At 38.8% G+C, this 21,448-nt stretch overlaps 2 protein-coding genes across 5 annotated transcripts; both read left to right on the top strand.

Moving 5' to 3' along the window:
- Positions 1-13: 13 nt before the first annotated feature.
- On the top strand, positions 14-2,082 carry LOC136257284 (cyclic nucleotide-gated channel rod photoreceptor subunit alpha-like). Its single transcript, XM_066050385.1, has one exon. It carries the CDS (start codon positions 57-59, stop codon positions 1,968-1,970), a length of 1,914 nt encoding a protein of 637 aa, XP_065906457.1. The 5' UTR covers positions 14-56; the 3' UTR covers positions 1,971-2,082.
- Positions 1,993-21,172, top strand: LOC136257283 (DNA mismatch repair protein Msh2-like). 4 transcript variants are annotated; one of them, XM_066050383.1, is made up of 25 exons: positions 1,997-2,165; positions 2,442-2,494; positions 2,696-2,731; positions 3,621-3,708; positions 3,756-3,898; positions 4,587-4,784; positions 9,073-9,196; positions 9,301-9,381; positions 9,425-9,483; positions 11,646-11,889; positions 11,943-12,079; positions 12,127-12,243; positions 12,579-12,693; positions 12,789-12,844; positions 12,890-12,979; positions 13,086-13,257; positions 13,951-14,014; positions 14,928-14,989; positions 15,044-15,139; positions 16,596-16,660; positions 16,709-16,876; positions 16,997-17,243; positions 18,710-18,826; positions 18,872-18,927; positions 20,952-21,172. In XM_066050383.1, the coding sequence occupies exons 1-25, from the start codon at positions 2,126-2,128 to the stop codon at positions 21,114-21,116; spliced, it is 2,793 nt and encodes a 930-aa protein (XP_065906455.1). In that variant the 5' UTR covers positions 1,997-2,125; the 3' UTR covers positions 21,117-21,172. The 4 variants fall into 4 exon arrangements, with proteins under 4 accessions (XP_065906454.1, XP_065906453.1, XP_065906455.1 ...); XM_066050382.1 differs by having other exon boundaries at positions 1,993-2,165; positions 14,928-15,139; positions 18,878-18,927; XM_066050381.1 differs by having other exon boundaries at positions 1,995-2,165; positions 14,928-15,139.
- Positions 21,173-21,448: the final 276 nt, after the last annotated feature.

Raw genomic sequence — 21,448 nt, forward strand, 5'->3', positions numbered from 1 at the left:
TGACAACCACTAACCATTTTAATTGTAGAACGGATGTTACCGTTGCAGCAGCAGCTATGGAGAGTCGAAAGCTTAGCAAGACAAAGAAGAATTCTTTAACAAATGCAAAGGACAGAAAATTCCTGAAGAAATTCCTTCCCCTCAGCTCGCACGATCTCCTAGAGACGTTTCGAGTGGATGAAGAGCAAAAGTTGTTCCGCAACTACATCGTGGACCCAACTGGGAAGTTTTGGTACTACTGGACTATGGTCGTTTGCTTGGCTGTCGTCTATCATTTATGGATGGTGACATTTCGTGTAGCTTTCCTCAACCCTCTACACCCAGAATGCTGTTCTATCTGGTGGATAATACTAGATCAGCTCAGTACGATCGTGTTTGTACTGGATATGGCCGTGCAGTTTCGTACCAGCTACCTGAAAGATGGAATGATGGAGACCGACCCTACAGAACTTTACGAGCATTACTTAAAAAGATTTGTGTTCATGCTGGACGCTGTTGCAGTGGTACCAGTAGACGTACTCTTCATGGTGTTATTTCGTACCTTAGAAGTTCACCCATTACTTCACTTACTCAAATTGCTGAAGATTTATCGTTTGAGACAGTTCTTCGACCGCACAGAGATACGTACACATTTTCCTAATGCTTGTCGTATGCTGTTTCTCACTCACAACGTAGTAGCGATAATTCATTGGAATGGATGCGCGTATTTCTGGTTGTGCAGTGTACTAGGGTTTGGCTCGGACGAATGGGTCTACCCAGACTGGAAACAAGAAGGATTTGCTGAGTGGGGCACTCTTGCAAGGCAATACATCTACTCTTTCTATTGGTCTACTCTAACACTGACAACCATTGGAGAACTGCCCGTACCTCAGACCAACATTGAGTTCATATTTGTCACTGTAAATTATCTGGTTGGTGTGCTGCTGTTTGCTTCAATTGTCGGCAGTGTCGGCAATATCATCATCAACGTTCAGAAGAATCGATCAAAATTTCAGACAAAGATTGACAACATAAAAGATTATATGCGGATGAGAAGGGTACCCAACACCTTGCAGCATCGTGTGATTAAGTTTTACAATTACATGTGGACATATGGACATCCCATTAGTAATGAGAGTGTTTTGGCATCCTTACCAGAAAGACTGCGAGCAGAAATTGGCATCTATGTGCACATGGATACTTTAAAGAAAGTAGCCTTCTTTGAACATTGTGAGACCAGCTTGCTCTCAGATTTAGTGCTCTGTTTAACGACACAGATCTATCTGCCAGGTGATTATGTGTGCAGGAAAGGTGACGTGGGTCATGAGATGTACATTGTTAACAGAGGAAAGTTAGAAGTATTAGGGGATGATAATGTTACTGTGAAAACTGTCTTAACTAGTGGGTCATATTTTGGAGAAATCAGTATTCTCGACCTTGGTGAGACCAGACACCGTCGTACCGCAAACGTAAGGTCAGTTGGCTACTCTGACCTTTTGTGTTTATCTCAAGTTGACCTTTTAATGGTGTTAAAAAATTATCCTAAAACACTTGAGAACTTGCGTCAACGTGGCAAGTCTATTCTTGAGGAAGAGAAGAAACGCCAGAGACAAAGACAAAGTCGTGTTAGTGTTCATAGCGTAATTGAAGATTTTGAGCAAGGAGGGTTTGACGATGATGGGGATAGCGACTCAGATGATGACATGGTTTCTAACACAGTCCACCGTCGCTTTAGTCAGACAGCATCACAGCAGAAATCACGTGTCACCACGCAAGAACAAATATCAAGCGTACACAACCGTATCACTGGTCTTGAGAACACACTCCAACTTGTACTAGACCAACTCAAAACCTTACAAAGCAGCAAAGGATTGCACAATATAAAGGAATCTAGTCCATCTTGCAGTGAAACAAGTGACTCATTGTCTGGATACAGAGATGACTCTGTACTTAACCTACTCCGACCCAGAAAATCCTCTTCACAGGTATAAGGAAGCTTTTGTGATGTGAAAATGTGTCTCAATTGGACGCCAATTTATTTCTTATTATAATTGTACATTATTTTTTACACCTATTTTTTTATCATGGTTTTTATTGCATATATCTCACGTGACAGCCTCCAGTTTCGCGCCACAGGAGGTCAGCCATGGCGGGATTACTACAACCCAACCAGCAACTATCGCTTGGTAACTAGCCAGTGTGGGGGGGTGTTTGTATGTATATGTGCAGGAGAGCGGAGTAAACTTACTTTCCCCGAGTGAAATACGCTTCTAATATATTTGAGTACCGTACGTGCAGGTCCGTTGTGGGGTAGAGTTTTTATTTGTGCAATATGACTAAGACAGTTTGAATAATAGCAATGTACCAGACTAGTTAGCAACAAGTGTTTGTTTTGGGGGCCTAGGTGTGCAGTTTATGCTAGTATCACGTGCTGCACTGTTTGACATTTGCCCCTCTTGTAGGTGATGGTAACAACGAAAAAAGTTTCTTCCACTACTTCAATTCATTACCAGAGGTGAGTGATTTTGTTATCCAGTTTGTGAGCAGCTACTATGTGTACTTTCTGTGCGTGTGCGTGTGTGTGTGTGCAGCCCAGCCAAGTGTACTTGTTCCATGCTTGGTAGTGTTCGATTGTACACAGCATTATGCTTACATGCATGCACAGTTCACATGGGGTATTACATAGAAGAATTAGTACCTTACATGTCTATTACAGAAGCCAGATACAACGATCAGAATATTTGACAGAAATGTGAGTCACTTGTGTTATTTGACTTCAGACAATTTATAGCCCAATTACTATAATTGTGTTTACTTCCTGTCGCCTGCCTATTATTATTATATTGTTTGTATAGCAATTATCTCTTTTTATTTTATTATATTTGTTGTGATAGATGCTTTGAAGTTTCTTTGTTTTTTTAAGACGGTATGGCAACGATGCTATATTAGGGATTTTTGTGCTTGCAGCAAACTGTGATATAAAGTTTTTATCATTTTGCTATGGACGCTAGGCAGGTACCTGTACTGTGGTATTTGTGGGTTTCCATTGTTAGTATACAAGTGTACATACATGCTTGAAATATGTCTTGTTCATTTCCACATGTGTTGTTTCATAGTTCAAACAGTGCTGATGTCAAAGTATTCACAATTGTTATGCTAATTACTAATAATAGTGTAACCATTACAATACCTTGTAGTTGTGTTTTGCTGCAATGAACAAGTTTTTGAAATGGTCAAACGCTTGGCAATTATTTGCCATTTAGCTTTCGCCAGCTGTCTACGTATTATTTTGAGGTCAGAGTTTTATGTATGGCTATAATTTTTTTATTATTATTTTTTATTTAAAGATCAGAGGTAGAAGTTTAGTAGTGATCAAAGAAATGCAAATGCACATAGGGTTCAACAATAGACCTACAACTGGTTTCACGGGTAAATGGATTTATGTTTTATCCCTGCTAAACACCTAAAAGGGAATCTGGCCTACCAATAGTGTCCTCTGACAGCCCAAGGTGTCGGTTTGTAGTAGCACGTGATGGCTTCCCTACCTGTGTAAACTGGAATTGTCCATTCGTCTCGAGGATTCCTGTCCATATTAACAGGTTCCAATATACACATATACAAAATACATATTCTTGTTACAGGACTACTATACAGTTCATAGTGATGATGCAGTGTTCATAGCACGGGAGGTGTTCCGTACAATGGGTGTGGTCAAGTACTGGACATCAGGTGAGCTGGTCATGTGATATTACATGACATCGTGTGGTGTCGTTTAGGAGATAAGAAGTTGGCCTATGTCATTTTGAGCAAGATGAACTTTGAATCTGTAGTTAAGGACCTCCTCCTTGTGAGGAGGTTCAGAGTTGAAGTGTATTGTACTAAGAGTAAGGGAACAAATGACTGGACCATGATGTATAAGGTGTGCATGTGTCTCTGTGTGTGTAGCTGTAGCTACTGTTTGGTGGCCTGGTGTCAACTGGGGAAGCAGCCCACCCAGCTGTAACATCAATGGGTACCTGGTATTAACTGGGGAAGCGAATGCCAACTGTCCAAGTCTCACACAGCTGGTGAAGGTCCTTCAGGTGCCCACACCTTCACCTGTGAGACATGGTACAGCCTCCTGCAGGTTACTCCCCTGCCTAAGAGGATTTTCCTGTGCTGACTCCTAGCACCTGAGTAGCACACAGGTGTCTGGTGCTGGTTCACTGAGTAGGCATGACCATGCTAGCATGGCAGCTGAAAGCTTTGCTTTGCTTTTGTGTAGCTGTATAGTATGTTTCCCCATCTTGTTAACCTGACACATCGGTGTAGCTATTGGCACCATTCCTGTCCCTAGCAGTTTTATAGAGATCAGGCAGTGTCAGAATATCCCTTCACGTTGGCCTAGCTAGCTTACATGCCAGCAACAAGGCTAGCATTGTGCTTAGTGTGGAGAAGAAGCCTTTGCCTCTACGGGCAAGTCCCCTGTTGCCTATCCACCTCCTGGAGAAATTGTAGATTTATTTTTATGTATATATGTCAAGAGTACAGTATTGTGTTATACACCATATCAAGAGTACATAAACCTCCCTCTTCTATTATTATGTACTCTTCACCATATCATACAGGGTTCACCTGGTAATCTACAACAGTTTGAAGATATTCTGTTCACTGGAAATGATGTAGCCACAGCAACTGGAGTCCTAGCAATCAGACTAGCCAATGAGAATGGTCAGAGGATGGTGGGCGTAGCATACATTGACACAATGTTACGAAAAATGGGAGTATGTCAATTTGTGGATAATGAACAGCTGTCAAATGTTGAGGTACGGAATTATGTAGTGTTTATGTATTTCATTACTTAATAAATACACTTGATTACATATTAGTTATGTATTGCTATGAATTCTATGATCGTGGTGATTATTCCATTGTAATTTATTCAATTTTTATTGTTTGAGTACATAACTTTATTATTACTGAAATAACATCTGTCAGAAAAATTAACATCGACTATTGCAACATAGCCATTTGGTTTGGGGCTTATTACACAGTATATACACAGTAAAAGGAGTCGTGAGGCCATACAGTTGACCATATATGCCAGCATTAAGGGTAGACTTGTAGTAAATATGGGCCTTGATCCCAAAGCTTCCATTACATATAGACAAGTCCCGTATATACTGGAATGTAGCCTAGGATGGCTTACTCAGTTATTTTGCGGCTGAGGTACCTTTACCTGGCATTTCCGATGGTCACAATTTGGTTATTTTAATGGTAACCCAATACTGGTTCATATAGTCTGTGCTACTAATCATTGTTAATAAGGTTATACACTGTCTGTAATGCTGTGAATATTACTAGCTAGTAGTAGTGGATGACTGAGTGTGTCTGTGTCACTAATGGAGTAATTGTCACATCACCTGACCACATTGTCACTGTGGGAATGGTACTATATATGTGAAGGTGTATCAGGTGGGGTGTGTGGGAGCAGCTAACTGTGTCTGTGTAGTGACCCTGTTATGTGGTTGGTCTCAAAGTATCATTAGTACATGAATATCAGACACCTTGATAATCAGGACACTAGTGGTTGGTCCCAAGATGTCCATATTAGGTAGGGCTTTTGTAAATCGGTTGGAGTTTTTATATGCTTGTGTGCAGCCATGTTAGTCCAGTAGTAGTTAGTTTGCCATCAGCTTCCTGTGGATGCTTTTTGTATTTAGCAAGACAAATTTACTTCATCCTTTGTTTATATAGTAGCAAGTGTTGGTTGCATGTACAGCATTCTGTTATCTTCTTTGTTGCCCACTCGATGTACTGTAGGGAGACCAGGTCACTGTTATTAGGTCCACTGTGCTACCAAACAGCCAGATATGGCATTTAGATTATAATTGCCTGTTTCATCAAGATTAAAGCTTCCTTGAAGTAGGCTGCAGGCGCTTATAATCTCAGGGATACATGGCACTAACATCCCATTCATTCAATGTGGTCAGCCCAAGTTATCAGAACTCGAGTCTGTCATTACTGCTCAACATACAACCCAAGCTCAAGAAGAACTCTTTTGCAGTGACTGTAGGGAGTCCACCAGCAGAAGTGGTTCTATGCTGTGAAAATAGCAAAGATAATAGCAGTCTTGCAGCGCAACAGCAGTGAGTTTCACTGTATACAAGCACATCTTGCTCCCATGCCATTGTTGACGGCTACCTGATAATCAGGTAGAGTATACTGTGCTAATTGGAAACCACTAGTCACCAGCTGATTTGAGGGTGCTGCACTATACTAGACAGAGGTGGGTGGGTTGACCTCATCTAAAGAGTCACATTTAGCTACGGGAAGAACAACATCTAATGATGAAGACAGGGCTTGGGTCAAAGGCAGTGTGGCAGAAGCAGTGGAAAGTGGGTTTCTTGATGATGGACCCAACTGTTGAAGTGTTCCTGTCAACACTGGACAGGTCACTAGACGTGAGCCTTAGACACATAGTAGAAGAGGTGGTAGTAGTAGGCTGTGACATTGGTAATACTGGGAGGACACTGGAATCACTTGTGAGGGACCAAGGCTGGAGCTGAAAGCTGATGTTACTACAACAGCAGCTCCAGAAACTGACGGAGTTGGATACACTAGAAGAGTAGTAGCTGTAAGAGAACGAAGACAAAATTGCTGCTCTGCAAAAAATGGATTGTCCCATTGCCCCCAAGGCAACAATACTTGTTCCGTAGATACAGCGAGCACCTCAAAAGGTGACACACGGTCATCACGGCAGCATGTTACTGTATTACTACCACTTCTCATGTCATGCAACACTAGTCTTTTTAAATTTCCTACCGTATAGTGGGTTTTGCGACACTTAGTCTCGCGAGGTGACAAACTCGCGACATTAAATTCTTTGTACAAATTTACTACTCGTTGTAATAAGTGCTTGCGTATGAGATGGAAAGCAGTAAAATTTGTTGTGTTTGCTGTGCTTCTTTGTATCTGTGCTTGTATCCACAATGAATTGATGCAGAACCCTGAAGTTTGCCAGGAAATGGATAGGGCAGCCACGTTCAGCAATGTTTGGTGAAGAAACACTGGGAACAAGCAACTGATTGAGCCATTACAAAACAATTAGCAAGCTGTTATGTACAAACAAGCACCTGGTTTGTTGTTGAACATTCCAACATCTAATTAAAAACATCCAATAAACCAAACTCTAAACAAAACTCCACGTGATAAAATATGTCACGAATTTTAATATTGCGAAGTGCCCAAAACGCAAGATTAAAATCCTCATGATAAAAATCCGCTTACAAGTTCCACTATGCAGTATATAGCAAACCCACCATTGTTACCAAATATAGTCAAGTGTTGTATTAATTTCCTGTTTTCCTTGTTGTGATAGGCTACTGGTTACACTAATTATCACCCAAGTGACAATGTTACAAGGTGTTAAAAGTTGATAACTTCATTACTGGTACCACCTGTCATCATTTTCCACAAACATTACATAACCATGGCTAGAGCGTTACTTCTGGTAAAGCATGTTTCTCAGTATCTCATGTTACCAGCACATCAAAGTAAAGCAGTTGACCCATAAAGTCAATATTTCATGGCTTAAATTTTGCTGGCAACAGAAACCACTTGGGAGGTTGGAACCACACAACTGATTGATGATAGAGATCATGATCATTATCACATGTTCTATGTAAAAACCGATTGCACACCATTAAACTATCTTAACATTATGGTATCATCTGAAAACAGCCTTCAGGTGGTTCCAGTCATCCATTATTGAGTATGAAGTGATGGAACAGCATGTTCGTACTCGTAATTATCATAGTCATATAACAATGGTAGCTTGTATGCTATACGTTCTACAGAACACAAATCATAGACACCCATCAAGAACCTCTGGTATTATCCATATTGAATAATAAAGAGCTCAAGGGTAGTAATTTTTATATCCAGTCTAGCTGGAAGACTAGTTAGTTAATGTAAACATTTTAGTTGATTGACTTATCACATTAGTTATATGGTTACTATAGCAACACAATCCAGCAGTTTGAATATTATTATGATAATATGTGATAAGTTTCCCTCCTGTACCAAAGGATGGTGATGTTAGTTGCTATGGCTTCTGCCACATGGCTATATAATATTCACTACACCACACAGCATGATGTTGTTTTGACAATAGCTACACAAGAGGGTCAGTTTGCACACTGCACACATTTCTGACATTCCTCGTCATTATAAACTCATGTGTCCACTATCCCTCAATCCTATGCACAGTTTCTAGTAGTCCTTGCACATCAACAGACTTTACTTAAAGTGGGAGTCACATGCAGTAATTGTACTTTGAAGTTCAAAAATGAATTGATTTAATTGGCAGAAATCTTGTGCACGTGATTTCGCTTGTTATTGTTGTCACACAAGAACTATTGGAACCTGTGTAATAGAGTTATTGATGAAAAACTGCATACCGCATGATACCCAACTCCCTATCTAGCATTTGACTCTAATAACCAGGTTGCCTTCATATTACTCATGTAACCCAGGTACAGTGTGGCATAATTGGACAGGGCCCAGCCTGGCAAGATATGCTGGCATGGGCTGGTCCTGCAATGTGAACGGATTCTAGACTGGTTAACTCAGGTCAACAATACATTTTTAGCCTTGTCACACAGCAAGTATTTTCTATGCTACCACAGGACATTCCATGCTTTCAGCAAACTGCTGTTTCGTTCTACCGATGCATTGTTATTTTCAGTAAAAGGAATGCCTACTAGCTATAACGCAACAGCTATGACATTGTACAGCTAATTGTTTGTTACATTCTATAATTTCATATTAAGCTCATGCATGATCAAAGAAGGATTATTAAATACTCTGTACCTGTTCTAGCTTGTTAACATTCAGTAACTACCCAAGAACAGCCAGTGAGGGGAGCTGGCTTATGTAATTTATAAAGAACTGGATTCCTCTAATTATATCAGACTGGACAAATATAGACGGTCTGCCAAAATTTTTAGCCACGTGTATTGTATGGTTTCCATAAGCCTCTGGTATACCCATAAGACAAGTAAACAACTTGTACTGATACACAATTACATGTCTTATTACTTACTCCTACAGTCGCTACTTGTACAATTAGCCCCGAGGGAGTGCGTGTTGATACACAATGACCAACATGCCGATGCCCCTAAGCTGAGGAGTGTGATTGGTCGAAGTAACATGTTAATTACAGAGAGAAAACGAGGTAAGTGGGTGTGTCTTGTTTGAATTATATACCTTATACTGTTTATGTATGGGTGCACATAATGGGGTTACTTGTAGTCATAGTTGTGATTTCTTGTTATACAGGGGATTTCCAAGCTCAGGATATTGTTCAGGATTTGAATCGTTTGTTGGACATGGGACCTGACCGTAATGCTACCATGTTGCGTGAGTTACTGCATTCTGTTTAAATTTTAAAGTCTCCCTCCAGCTGAAATTGACCAATCACATTCCATGAGTTCACTAGCAGCCCTCATCAAATATCTTGAGGTCAGTGAATGTTTGAAAATAAAGTTATTTTTGTAACATGACTTAATATTGCCAGTACTGGAAGTACTAACTGCAGTGGTCTCAACATATAATTGTTCAGATAATTGGAGTAGCCTATTAATAGACTGTATGTACAGTACTTCATTTAAGTACATACTTTAGACTAAAAATTTGTCTATTAAGCACACAATTCAATTATGGATAATCAAGGATCAGGTAGCCAATTGTCTACCATACAAGTGTAAGAAGAAAAAAATAGGAATTTTGCATTTCAGTAGGTACAGGAGCCCATGATTTGCAACTGTTATGGGCTCCTAATTGGGATTATCGAAATAAAAGCAATGATACAAGGGAGGTCATCTATACCTGCAGCTATGCTAGTAGATGTTTAATCCCTACTTCAGAGAGAATATAGCCATGAGATTAAATGTCCACTAGTGTAGCTACAGGTACAGATGAGACCTCCCTTGTTTCATTGCTTTTTATTTCTACGATGATCCCTACTGAAATGTAAAGTTTCTTTGCACCTGGGTGTTAACATTTTTGTAATATGATTTGAACTAATTAATGCATGCTACATCAAAGGTGACAGTCGTAAAAATCAATTGAGCTGCTAAACATGTCGCACGACTATTGATTACTGGAAAAGTGGTTATTCCACTCCATTTTCAGCTATGTTCCACCTCTTGTACAACATTACAAATGAAGAACAGTGCAAGAAGCACCTCTACAATCAAGAGTACATAATAATTATGTACTCTTGCTACAATCAATCCAGTCACTAAGGAATTACAGAGTATTTTGTGGTTGCAATGAAGCCATCTCGTTTTACCGTAAATCAACACCTACTTAGCAGCGGATAAGAAATGTGATGCAGAAGGGAACAAAGGTAAGTCCATGATAGATGCACTCTGCTGTGGTTGGCGAAAAGGCATGTCTCAGGGCCGAAGCAATGTCAAACAGCAAATAAATCAATTCCATAGTCTTAGCTGTATGAGTTATGCTAGGCTAAAGGCATTAGTTAGCTGATTAGTCAGGCAGTAAGTTAAAAATTCAGTTAAATATAGTTTTTTGATTCCACAGAAAATTGTAGGAAGGGTTTGGGATCACTCTGTCTTAACCAATACCCCCAACCTGTCATGAAGGGAAAATGAGGCCAGAAAAGATCTACTACTAACTACAGGCTTACCAAACATGAGAGTCGCATGATTGAGATACTCTAATAGAGCAGTCAGCCTTGCTGTGATTTGTTGTCATGCCTACTGCGAAGCCACTTTTGCAAACTAGTTGAACTTTCTTGCATATGTCAGGTAACTATCGAGGTGCAAACCTTCAGTGATGTAATGGAAATCTGTTTAATCATCATCAATGAGTTATAGCATGATAACCAACCATACATGAATGCACCAAGTGTGTTTAGAAAACTGTTTACCTGTAAGGAAAAAAGATAGACAAAAGCCAACAAAAACATATGCGTTGATATCTAATCCAAAACAGCTAAGCTGTGAAAAAAGGTGTTGCCTTCCAAAAATAGACTAATATGAAAAAGATGTCATATCAAAGGTGACGTCCAAGAAATGGCTGCAATGATATGTCAATTAAATAATGTTACAAGCTAAGTGATAAACATGGTTGCAGCCATTTCTTGGCCGCCATCTTTGATATGACATCGTTTTCATACTAGCCTATTTTTGAAACACCACACTGCCCTAATTAAAGTATCTGGATTGTTTTGAAATTATGCCCACCTCTACATCAGCCTTATCATGCTTCTACATACACACCTTGCACAATGCCATATATACACAATAGAGAGGGGGGGGGGACATTTGTCCCAAATGCCTTATACCGTATCCATCTTTGCGTTATACGCCAAAAAACTTCACTATTAGGTGTTTTCATTCAACGGTCTAAACCACTCATTGAACTGTCAAAATAGTGTACTAACACTTGATTGATTCAGTGTCCATATTATGAAGAGGAGGTTAGTCACGTGTCACAATCCTAGCCATGATAACCAGGAAAATGACATAGTGTTGAGACCACTGAAATTTGTAAGGGTAGTATAGCATGATATACACAATATCTCTTGGTTGGATGGTGTTGTGTGACCAACCTCCTATGTTTGCAAACATGGTTACTAAGGTAATTATATCCCATAGTTACTATCTGACGTCACTAACCAGTCACAGTATCACATGATCCAGTTAGACTTCACTCAGTACATGAGGCTAGATGCAGCCGCCTGTCGTGCTCTGCATGTCGATGCCTCCCCCTCAGAACTTGCCAGTCAGCAAGGGGGTGGGTCTACACTTGTAGGACTTCTCAATAAGTGTCAGACACAACAAGGACGTAGACTATTGGCTCAATGGATCAGACAACCACTGTTGGATAAGGGTAAAATAGGTGAGTATGTGATGTAATAGCAGGAACATACACTATCGCTTGCTTTGTTTTAGAGGAAAGACTGAATTTAGTGGAAGTGTTTATAAAGGACGACTCACTACGGCAGATGTTACGGGAAGAGTTACTGAAGAAGCTGCCAGACTTTTATCGTATTGCTAAGAAATTTCAGCGGCACAAGGCAACCTTACAGGTACTACTACTTGAACGTGATATGAAATGTTGTTACCATGGTTACAGGATTGTGTGAGGGTGTATCAGGCAATACTACAACTACCCAACATTGTTGGCTGTCTGAGGTGTTACCATGGAGACCACCGGCAACTGCTTGATGAATTATTTGTTGTTCCACTTCAAGTTAGCTAATTTCAGTAAATGTCAGTAAATTACTGTGCTAGCAAAATTTGCTATATTGCATTCATGTTCGTTCAAGTCCTCACATTACCTTAATGACACTGGCTACATTCCAACAGATGTAGTAGTGTTTTCAAGCTATTTCATTGTGCTATTGTATGAGACAATAGAATTTCACATTTTTCAATTGTGGACTACAATTTCCTAAACTGTCAGAAATAAAACCCATGTTATCCTAATTTGATATTGTTGACCAAGATGGGGACTGAAGTGCCTGGAGTTAAGCTCTGGGGCTTCTATTTGGAATTTAGCAGCATACTTGCTATACTTGTTATTAGGAGCTTGTTGAAGACTTTTCAAAATTTGTTGAGATGGTAGAGACCACTATTGATCTTGATATGGTGGATCAACATGAGTTCATGATCAAGGCTTCATTTGATGACACTTTACAAGGTCTGTCTGTGGTGTGTAGTGTAGTGTAGTGTAGCATGTGTGTCTGTTACATTGTTCATGACTCACACTATATTATTATACATTGTGTGGTATAGAGTTAAGAGATTCCATGGATGGTCTCGAAACTAAGATAACATCACAACTACCACAGGTTACTTAACTATGAATAATATATTGATATGCTATAGTCTCTTAGGCTGCTCGAGATTTGAATTTGGAGGCACATAAAACAATCAAACTTGAGTCTACCAGCCAACTAGGATATTTCTTTAGAGTTACAAGAAAGGTGTGTACGTGTGTATGTGTGTGTGCTCATAGCCATATACACTGTAGCACTTGTTTTGTTACTGTGTATCTATGTGGTTAATCTGGTGCGTTTCTTATTTTGTTAGTTTGAGAAGAACCTTCGTGGTCATGCTAAATACAATGTCATGGAGACAAGGAATGATGGTATTAAGTTCACCACCTCATCACTACGTGCCTTGAGTGAGCAACACTCGTCACTAAGGAGTCAGTACAACACATCACAGGAACAATTAGCCAATGAAGTATTGGGAATATCATGTGAGTTATGTCTTAGTGTTCTTACACAAACCCATTGACATGTTTCCCGCAAATTAACACGTACCTTTGTGCTAGAAATAAAATGAAAAGGAGAAAAAGATAGGCTCTACCTCCTATGGTATTCCAATATGTCAAGCCAAAGCTGTAGAATTAAGCAGTTAAAAAGTCAAGCCTGTAGCATTAGTTGTTGTCGAGTTACACCTGGCATCAGTCAGACAAATGGTCTTTAAACAGTTGATGTAAAATCTTGTAGCAACTCATGGAAACTATTCCTAGTTGCACATTTATACACACTTATACCTAACAAATACTACAATATTGAGAAAGTATACAGTGTAACCTCAATGGTACCCCCTGGAGACCATCTGATGTTAGATAAAGTCTGTAACTCCAAAGGTGTGTATGACATTACAAAGTATTAACACTTTTACAATCAATATGAAAATTTTGACTACTCTAATAGAACAACCATATTTTGGGGTTCATAATACCATTCAGATAATTGAAGTTTCTCCGAAGCTTTTATTTTTAGTGAAGAAATGTAAACCATTGTAATCCCTACTTGAGTACATAATGGAGAATTATTAATTGCTCTAATTTCTAACTATAATTCGCTCTACTCTTGCTATATATACACATTATTTCTAATAGTTCTAACAATATAATAAATTCTTTGGTATTCTATCACTACAGCTGGATATAATACACCACTCTACGCCCTCAATGACATCATCGCTCACATGGATACACTACTAAGGTGATAATTATCCACAGTAATTTATTAATATGTAATGGTGTCACAACATCACCTAGTCATAGATTGTTTATACTATCCCAATGTGGTCTTGTGTGACCCACCTGTTGTACGATTCACTTTTCTCGTAATTTTGGCAGTTGCTTACAACTAGGAAGCACCTGGTTTCCTGAAATCAGCTTGAGAAAGTAGTTCACAATAAACAATACAGTGCTCGTACAAATTCACCATAATATAATTGTGTTCTCAACTAGTATCTGTTTTCTTTATTGTGTTTCCTTATGAGAATTCTTTAGCTGGTATAATTACTGTTCAGTATTTTACACCGACTAAATTAAAATCAAATGTTCAGTAACCAATTGTAACATGTAATAGGACTGAAACAATCATGTATTTCACTGTTTGAACACTTATTAGTGTTCATGATTGAGGTACGTTCTCACGAATACTAGCTACTTGTGGACATGCCATGTTTTAAAAGTAGTAGCACAGTGATACGTACATAAATAGTAGCACAGTGATACGTACATAAATAGTAGCACAGTGATACGTACATAAATTCCACAACTCCGCAGCCTATTTACAACAAATATGTCATTAGAGCTAATAAACAACAGATCATGTGATCTTTGGAGTAGCAATTTTGCTATCAGAATGCCAATTCCTTAATGTGTCCTGAATATTTGAATCAGGACACTTGATGTGTCAAGTTATCTGGTTTGGATGGTGACTTACACAATGATCCTTAAGCAGGTAGCAGGTCACTTTGTGCATAAAAGACACATTTTGGGGATTTTCAAGTTGGACAGGTGACCTTATTACACAGTGTCCTTATATATAAAGGTGGTTATACCATATATGTATGGTGTCAAAGTTGTGCTCATGGTTATATTTTGTGTGGTCATTTCTTATTCAGTTTTGCTCACGTGTCAACACACGTCACCATCCCATACACAAGACCTGTCATAACTTCCAAAGGTGCAAACCATTATCCTTTATATAGCTGTTTATACAGTGTTGTCATGCCAACAGGAGAAGGAGACATTGTTCTTGTGGGAGCACGTCATCCATGCCTGGAGGTACAAGATGACATGACCTTCATCCCAAATGATGTCAACCTCATTAGAGGTATAACACTGATTATAATTAGTGCTGAGCGATAGTAGAAAATTCACTATCACGGTAGATATTGAAGTACGATAATATCACGATAATATCACGATAATTATACTTTGAATAATCTTCAGTCAAGTTTTTAGTATTCAGTGCATGCTAAGAATAATTAACACCATCATAGATTACTATTTGCTTGGTTTTCTTGAAAGTGAACCAATTAGATAATTAATTATGTGGGCGGCCGATATTTCTACAATTTTTGTTACAGCTTTGCAGGCAAACTTGTCCGTGATAAAGCAAGCCACGTAGTTATAAAACAGCTAAACCAGCCTCTCAAGCACCTTTTTAGTGGAATTCTAGACCCTTCGCGAAGCGATCAACTAATTGTATGGGTGGCCGATAAATATGCACAGCTTGTTATAGCCTTGCAACCGAATAAGCAAGCCTGAAGAGTTACAAAACAGCTATATAAACTTGGTGACAATGTTTCTAGTAAGGTTACAGCAATATCGCAATAGTAAGCTGTAATTATCATATCGCGATAATGATTTTTTGATCGCGAGTATTGAACTATCGATATTATCGCTCAGCACTAATTATAATGTATGTAGAGTGATCCAGTTCAGTTATCAGAACACCACTGTTCCTTGAGTTAGACAAAAGTGTTCAGATAAGTGGACAAGTAAAACCAAGAGTTTATTATTTTTATATATATATATATACTGAGGAGAGTATCCTATTCTCATATACCCTGTAGAAGGGTGTATCGTGAAGTTATGATGTAACAACAAGATGTTGTGGTTTGTGATGTACAAGCAGCCGTAAAAGTGCAAGAATCATTAGTGCTGTTTCACACTCGCGACGCTCAGGATAGCCATATTTGCGAATGGCCTAACAAGAAATGCCTACGAAGCGGTCATAACCCACAAAGAAACGATTGTAGTTCGGTGAGAAATGCTTAGAGCTGGAGTTAATTTGGTTGCTAGCAACGTTGTTAGGCACATGTTCAATCGATACCATGTTCAACTAATGACATCATTAATTATACAAGGAAAAACAGGCAAATGCAGAAGTGTTACGTGATATGCCTTTCTACAGGGGTATATGAGAGTAGGATACTCTCCTCAGTATATAATGAACTCTTGGTAAAACCTGTTACTGTAATATGCTTCATTCACTTTACTCTAATAGAACATACACTAACAATGAAATACTCTAATTGAACTGTCACTGTTTATGTTTGCATAATTGAGGTGGTCGGATAGCCAACAGAATACACTTATGTGGTTTGTTCTCTAATTTGGATTTTGTGATTAGGACATATACCCTGTACATACCATTCATGAAGCTTCATTTACATGTATATAGTAGCAATGAAACTGCTGAAATTGTAATTTCAGAAAGTGGCATTTATAAAATTGTTCCTTGTATAATATCATGTATATAGAACCATTGTTTCTAATTACAGACAAGAACATGTTTCAGATCATCACAGGACCAAATATGGGAGGCAAGTCAACATACATCAGACAGGTATTGCTGTTCTAATTAGTGCACTACGCATAACACATCTCCACACAGATTGGTACCATTGTCCTGATGGCTCAGATTGGTTGTTTTGTACCATGTAACTCGGCAACCATCAGTATTGTTGATTGTATTCTAGCCAGGGTAGGGGCAAGTGACTCACAGATGAAAGGAGTGTCAACATTTATGGCTGAAATGTTGGAAACTGCCACCATTTTGAAGGTACGTATGTTAGATGAAAGAGTACGATAATGTATGAAATACTTGTCATAATTTAATTCCATATGTATACGAGATATGTATAGCTGTGTACAAAATGGAACCATTTTGTTTACCCCACAGACTGCCACTAGTAATTCTCTGGTGATCATTGATGAGCTAGGAAGGGGTACGTCAACTTACGATGGTTTTGGACTGGCATGGGCAATATCCGAGCACATAGCCACAAAGACAAAGGCGTTCTGCATGTTTGCCACTCATTTCCATGAGCTGACAGCACTGGCTGATGTCGTTCCCACGGTAACTAATCTTCATGTCACTGCCCATACAACTGATGACACCTTGACACTACTCTACAAGGTGAAGCCAGGTAAGGCCTACCAGTGTTTGTGATCTATGGATGGAAGCTTTCTGCACTATTTCTCAATTATGTATTAGATTAATGTTTGTTTATAGTATAGATTCAGTGCTTTATATAGAAACACTTGACTCATGTTCAAAACTTTTGTGATGCAATTTTACCCTTGAACCTGAATGTAATGCTAGTAATGTTGCACTGAAAACGTGTGCGCTGAGAAATCAGCTTCTATACATGACCTCAGACAAAGCGCTGTAATTCTCCAACTAGTAATTACTTACCCCTACAGATACACAATTTGTGCCATAATATTTGTGTTGTAATAAGATACCTAGGGGGTTTGCCCTATGACAAAAGTGTGGAGCCAAAACTTGATGAAATTTTTACACACATCAAACATGCACATCTTTAGAAAATGATTCCTAGTTCACTATATTGAGCTGAAATCAACACTATTAGGTTTGCCATTCATTTAAGAATCATAACATTTAAAGCTCACTTGAGTCTAATATTTATCAAAATGGTTGCTGTGCCATACGTTCATGAGATTGGAGAAACCAGATGACAATTTTCAACGTATCATGACAAGTGAGTGAATGTTGTTACAACAACTATTCATTCTTGTCTATGTAGCGTCCTTTCCAAACCAGCTTCATAGACTGTCAGTTTAGAATCCATTTTATAGCGTAATAATAATTGTGCGGTTTTGTCCTTTTTTTATGTATGGGGGGTTTAAGGGATAATGCATTTAATAGTAGTTTTGCATGAAAATTATGGCCATTAAAACAATGTATACGTGCCATATATGTGTAGCAAGACACAATTCTCAAGGCTTGCATGAGCTTGTTAACCCTTAAACCCGCAAAGGCCAGAAAACTGGCCCAAATATGCGTGCCTTGCACAAAGCACTAAACAGTGAGGCCAAAACTGGCCATAGAAATAACTTTGGTAAGGAAACATACAAACCCTTTACATACCTTTATAAAATGTTCCATTACTTGATTTTGGTTGTTCCTATCAACTTGAACAAATTCGTTCGCTTAGCCGTTAAATTTTCTGTCAGGCCATATATGACTCACGTGAGTAAACCCACAATCGAAATTAAAGACGTGACAAGAAATTCAAAACATTGAGACGCAACTCGCTGTTGTTCATTACTTCATATCAAGTAAGCCACTGTAGTTACAGTGTTCATTTAACCTTCTACACCCATTTAGTCAATGTATTGTTGTAGGCTATAAGAATTAAGTATTCCACCTAGTGTCGCCATGCATACCCATATTGTGTAAACACACATTCCCCAAAAGTTCTTTGCAGGTTAAGGGTTAAACAGTAGTATTGAGAGGTACACAAAGGACTACATATGTACTTGAAGCCATAAACACAACCACAAAAAATGTAATCCTAAAAAGTAAAAATTTTGAAGATTTCAAATTGTACTGAGATATCATGGGTTATTGACAATCAATTTCTTGCAGGAGTGTGTGATCGTAGCTTTGGTATCCATGTGGCAGAGATGGCACAGTTTCCTTCTAAAGTTATCAACTTTGCACGTAGCAAGGCTACAGAGCTGGAGGTGTCCCACAGCCTGTCAGGTGAGCCATTGTTGCCATAGTAATGATAACACATCATCTCGTTAGATGAAGGTGATGTCACAGATGAACCATCGTCAAAGAGGAAGAGGTGTGAAATTAAAGTTAGTAAAATTATGTGTGGTTCTGTGAGTATTTAGAGTAGTCATTGTGGTTTATATTATTTTAACGCATACAACATTTTATTGTGTAATTCGTATTCATTAGTTTACACTTTTTACTCTTGAAGGAATGTAGCACTCTAAACTATCTTCTGAAACATTTTATAGTTTATCGAGCCATTACTCAGAGAAGGAAGACTCAAATCGATTAAAACTATACACCATCTTATTCGCCTGCTCATGGAGAGTTCGAAAATCTTTGTTTCGTTTCTGTAGCCCCAACGGTGTGTGTGTGTGTGTGTCACATGTGTTTGTTTATGGTGCGGTAAAGGTAAATAATATCATCGTCATTTCTTCAACTAAGCCACCTTCATACCCATATGCCCAAGTGACTACAGGGCAAACACTATACCTTGGTCAATTTGCTAATCCATGGTGAACATTTTAAGCCAAATTCCAATGTTGTAGACTAAAGCAAATACAAGTTAGGACTGCAAATGTAAGTGCCTGTAGTTAATTTTCAGTTTTCAGTATAGTCACTGTACAAATCGATTATTTTGCTCTTCCTACTGTCTAGCACTATAATTCCAAACTACTCACTACAGAAGGCTGACACTTTGGTGATCCATTCTTTAGACACTGTAGATAATGCTGAGAAAATCAAAAAAAAATTGGAAGTTGTGCGAACAATTCAGGTTTTTGCTGAGATGGTCACATATCATACAGTACGATAGTGCTGTATAGTAGGGACCACAAAAGTGTAGACGTGGCCCACAAAAAAACATCAAACGGAAATTGTCCCTATTTTTATAGTGGCTACTTTGATTGCAGAGGTGCTTTTCAAACAGTTCTTGACTGTAATGCTGTGGTTGAACAAAACTGAGAACAAAGCGTAATGGATACTTCACATTTCAGATGATATTATTAATTGCTGGGGTGTGCGATGCCATTTCTTTCTTTTGATGTGGTATGTGTGGGTTCACCAGTTTTATTTTACAAAAAAAAGTTAGCAAGTAAATACACAAAATAATTTGGAATTTCCGACTAACCAGATAAAAATACTGAAGTAGTACACAGTAAATCAATAAGAAGTATTATATCCCTACTGTGCTCAAGATATACCATAATGGAAATGCACAGTAGGGATACAGGGACAGTTATAGGGAGAGGTCTTTGGGGTATCGAGACCCCTTTCCCCCTTAAGTTAAGCCTCGAACAGGAAATCTAAGACAGAAGTGCACAGAGGAAAGCAACAGATCGCGAAAGATCAACATACTCTAATAGAACAGTCCCACACTATTTCTAATTACTGTATTTACTCAATTTTTCCGCACCCTCAAATAGTACTGCAGTACAGTACTATTTAGTGCGGTACTATTTGATTCCATATATATCAGTACACCCTAGTTTATATTGTTTTAATCAGTGCTATTGGAATAATTACAGAGTTAACTAAAGGCCTAGATAGGTAAGCTTGCTTGTAGGGTGGTAACTTTGTGATGGGGGTGTGGTCCATATTTGGTGAATAAGTTGTAGCGTTAGTTCTCACCTTAGCCCAATGTTTTTCAACTCATAGGATAGCGAGGATAACGACACGCTCTCCATCTGAGTGGTTTTCATGGGTGAAATCCAAGTCGTGCATACTAATCACATGAGTATTAATCGATCCCCACAATCGATTTCAACCTTAACGTCTATATAATCAGGGATGTTCCCACAGTGGTTGGCAGTGGTCAGTACCAACCTCCACTTAGCCACCACTGCCACTTAACAATCACTATAGATTCACCTCTGATATACACAAGTTAATTCCTCACACTACATTTCTGGGCTCAACCCTGTCTCTTGTAACCACCACTATTCTAAACCTGGGCACATCACTGATTATTGCTGCCCAGATGTATGTAGACTGGGCTACATTTCGTATGTAGCCCAGGTGGCTCCTTTGATCTGAGGTGTGAAAGTGTTATATGATATATTCAATCAGTACATCATTTCACAGTGCCTATTTGTTCTCTTTACTACAGGAGGGGGAGGGGATGATCAGAGAATTCCTACAAACACTCAAGTCACTTCCTCTAGCTGACATGGATGAGGACCGAGCGATGGCTGAAGTGAAGAAGTTAAAAGATGAGTTATCTGCCACCAACAACTCATTCATACTCAAGATCCTGCAACAATCAACTGTCTGACATCTATATTATTTGTAATTTATATTTCCAATCTGAATCATCACTTGATTTGTAAATCTTTTTAACACTAATCAGAAGTTAAAATTACCAAAACAATCATAACAGTTTGGGGACCTCTGGTATTGGTATGGCCTTAATGTACTTGTAGCCCTACATGTTGACATGGCATGTGATCTCAGTAAGGCATGTAATGTGTGCACTTGAGGTCTCGTGTGCAAATGAGCACAAAGTATGTACTCGGATTATAGCCAGTATCACACTGCTCTTGGTGTCTTGGCAGATAACAGCTGGATGGTGGATATATTGGTGAGGAAATTGATTCAACATCCATA

This window comes from Dysidea avara, chromosome 6 (genome assembly GCF_963678975.1).
Source record: "Dysidea avara chromosome 6, odDysAvar1.4, whole genome shotgun sequence".
NCBI lineage: Eukaryota > Metazoa > Porifera > Demospongiae > Dictyoceratida > Dysideidae > Dysidea > Dysidea avara.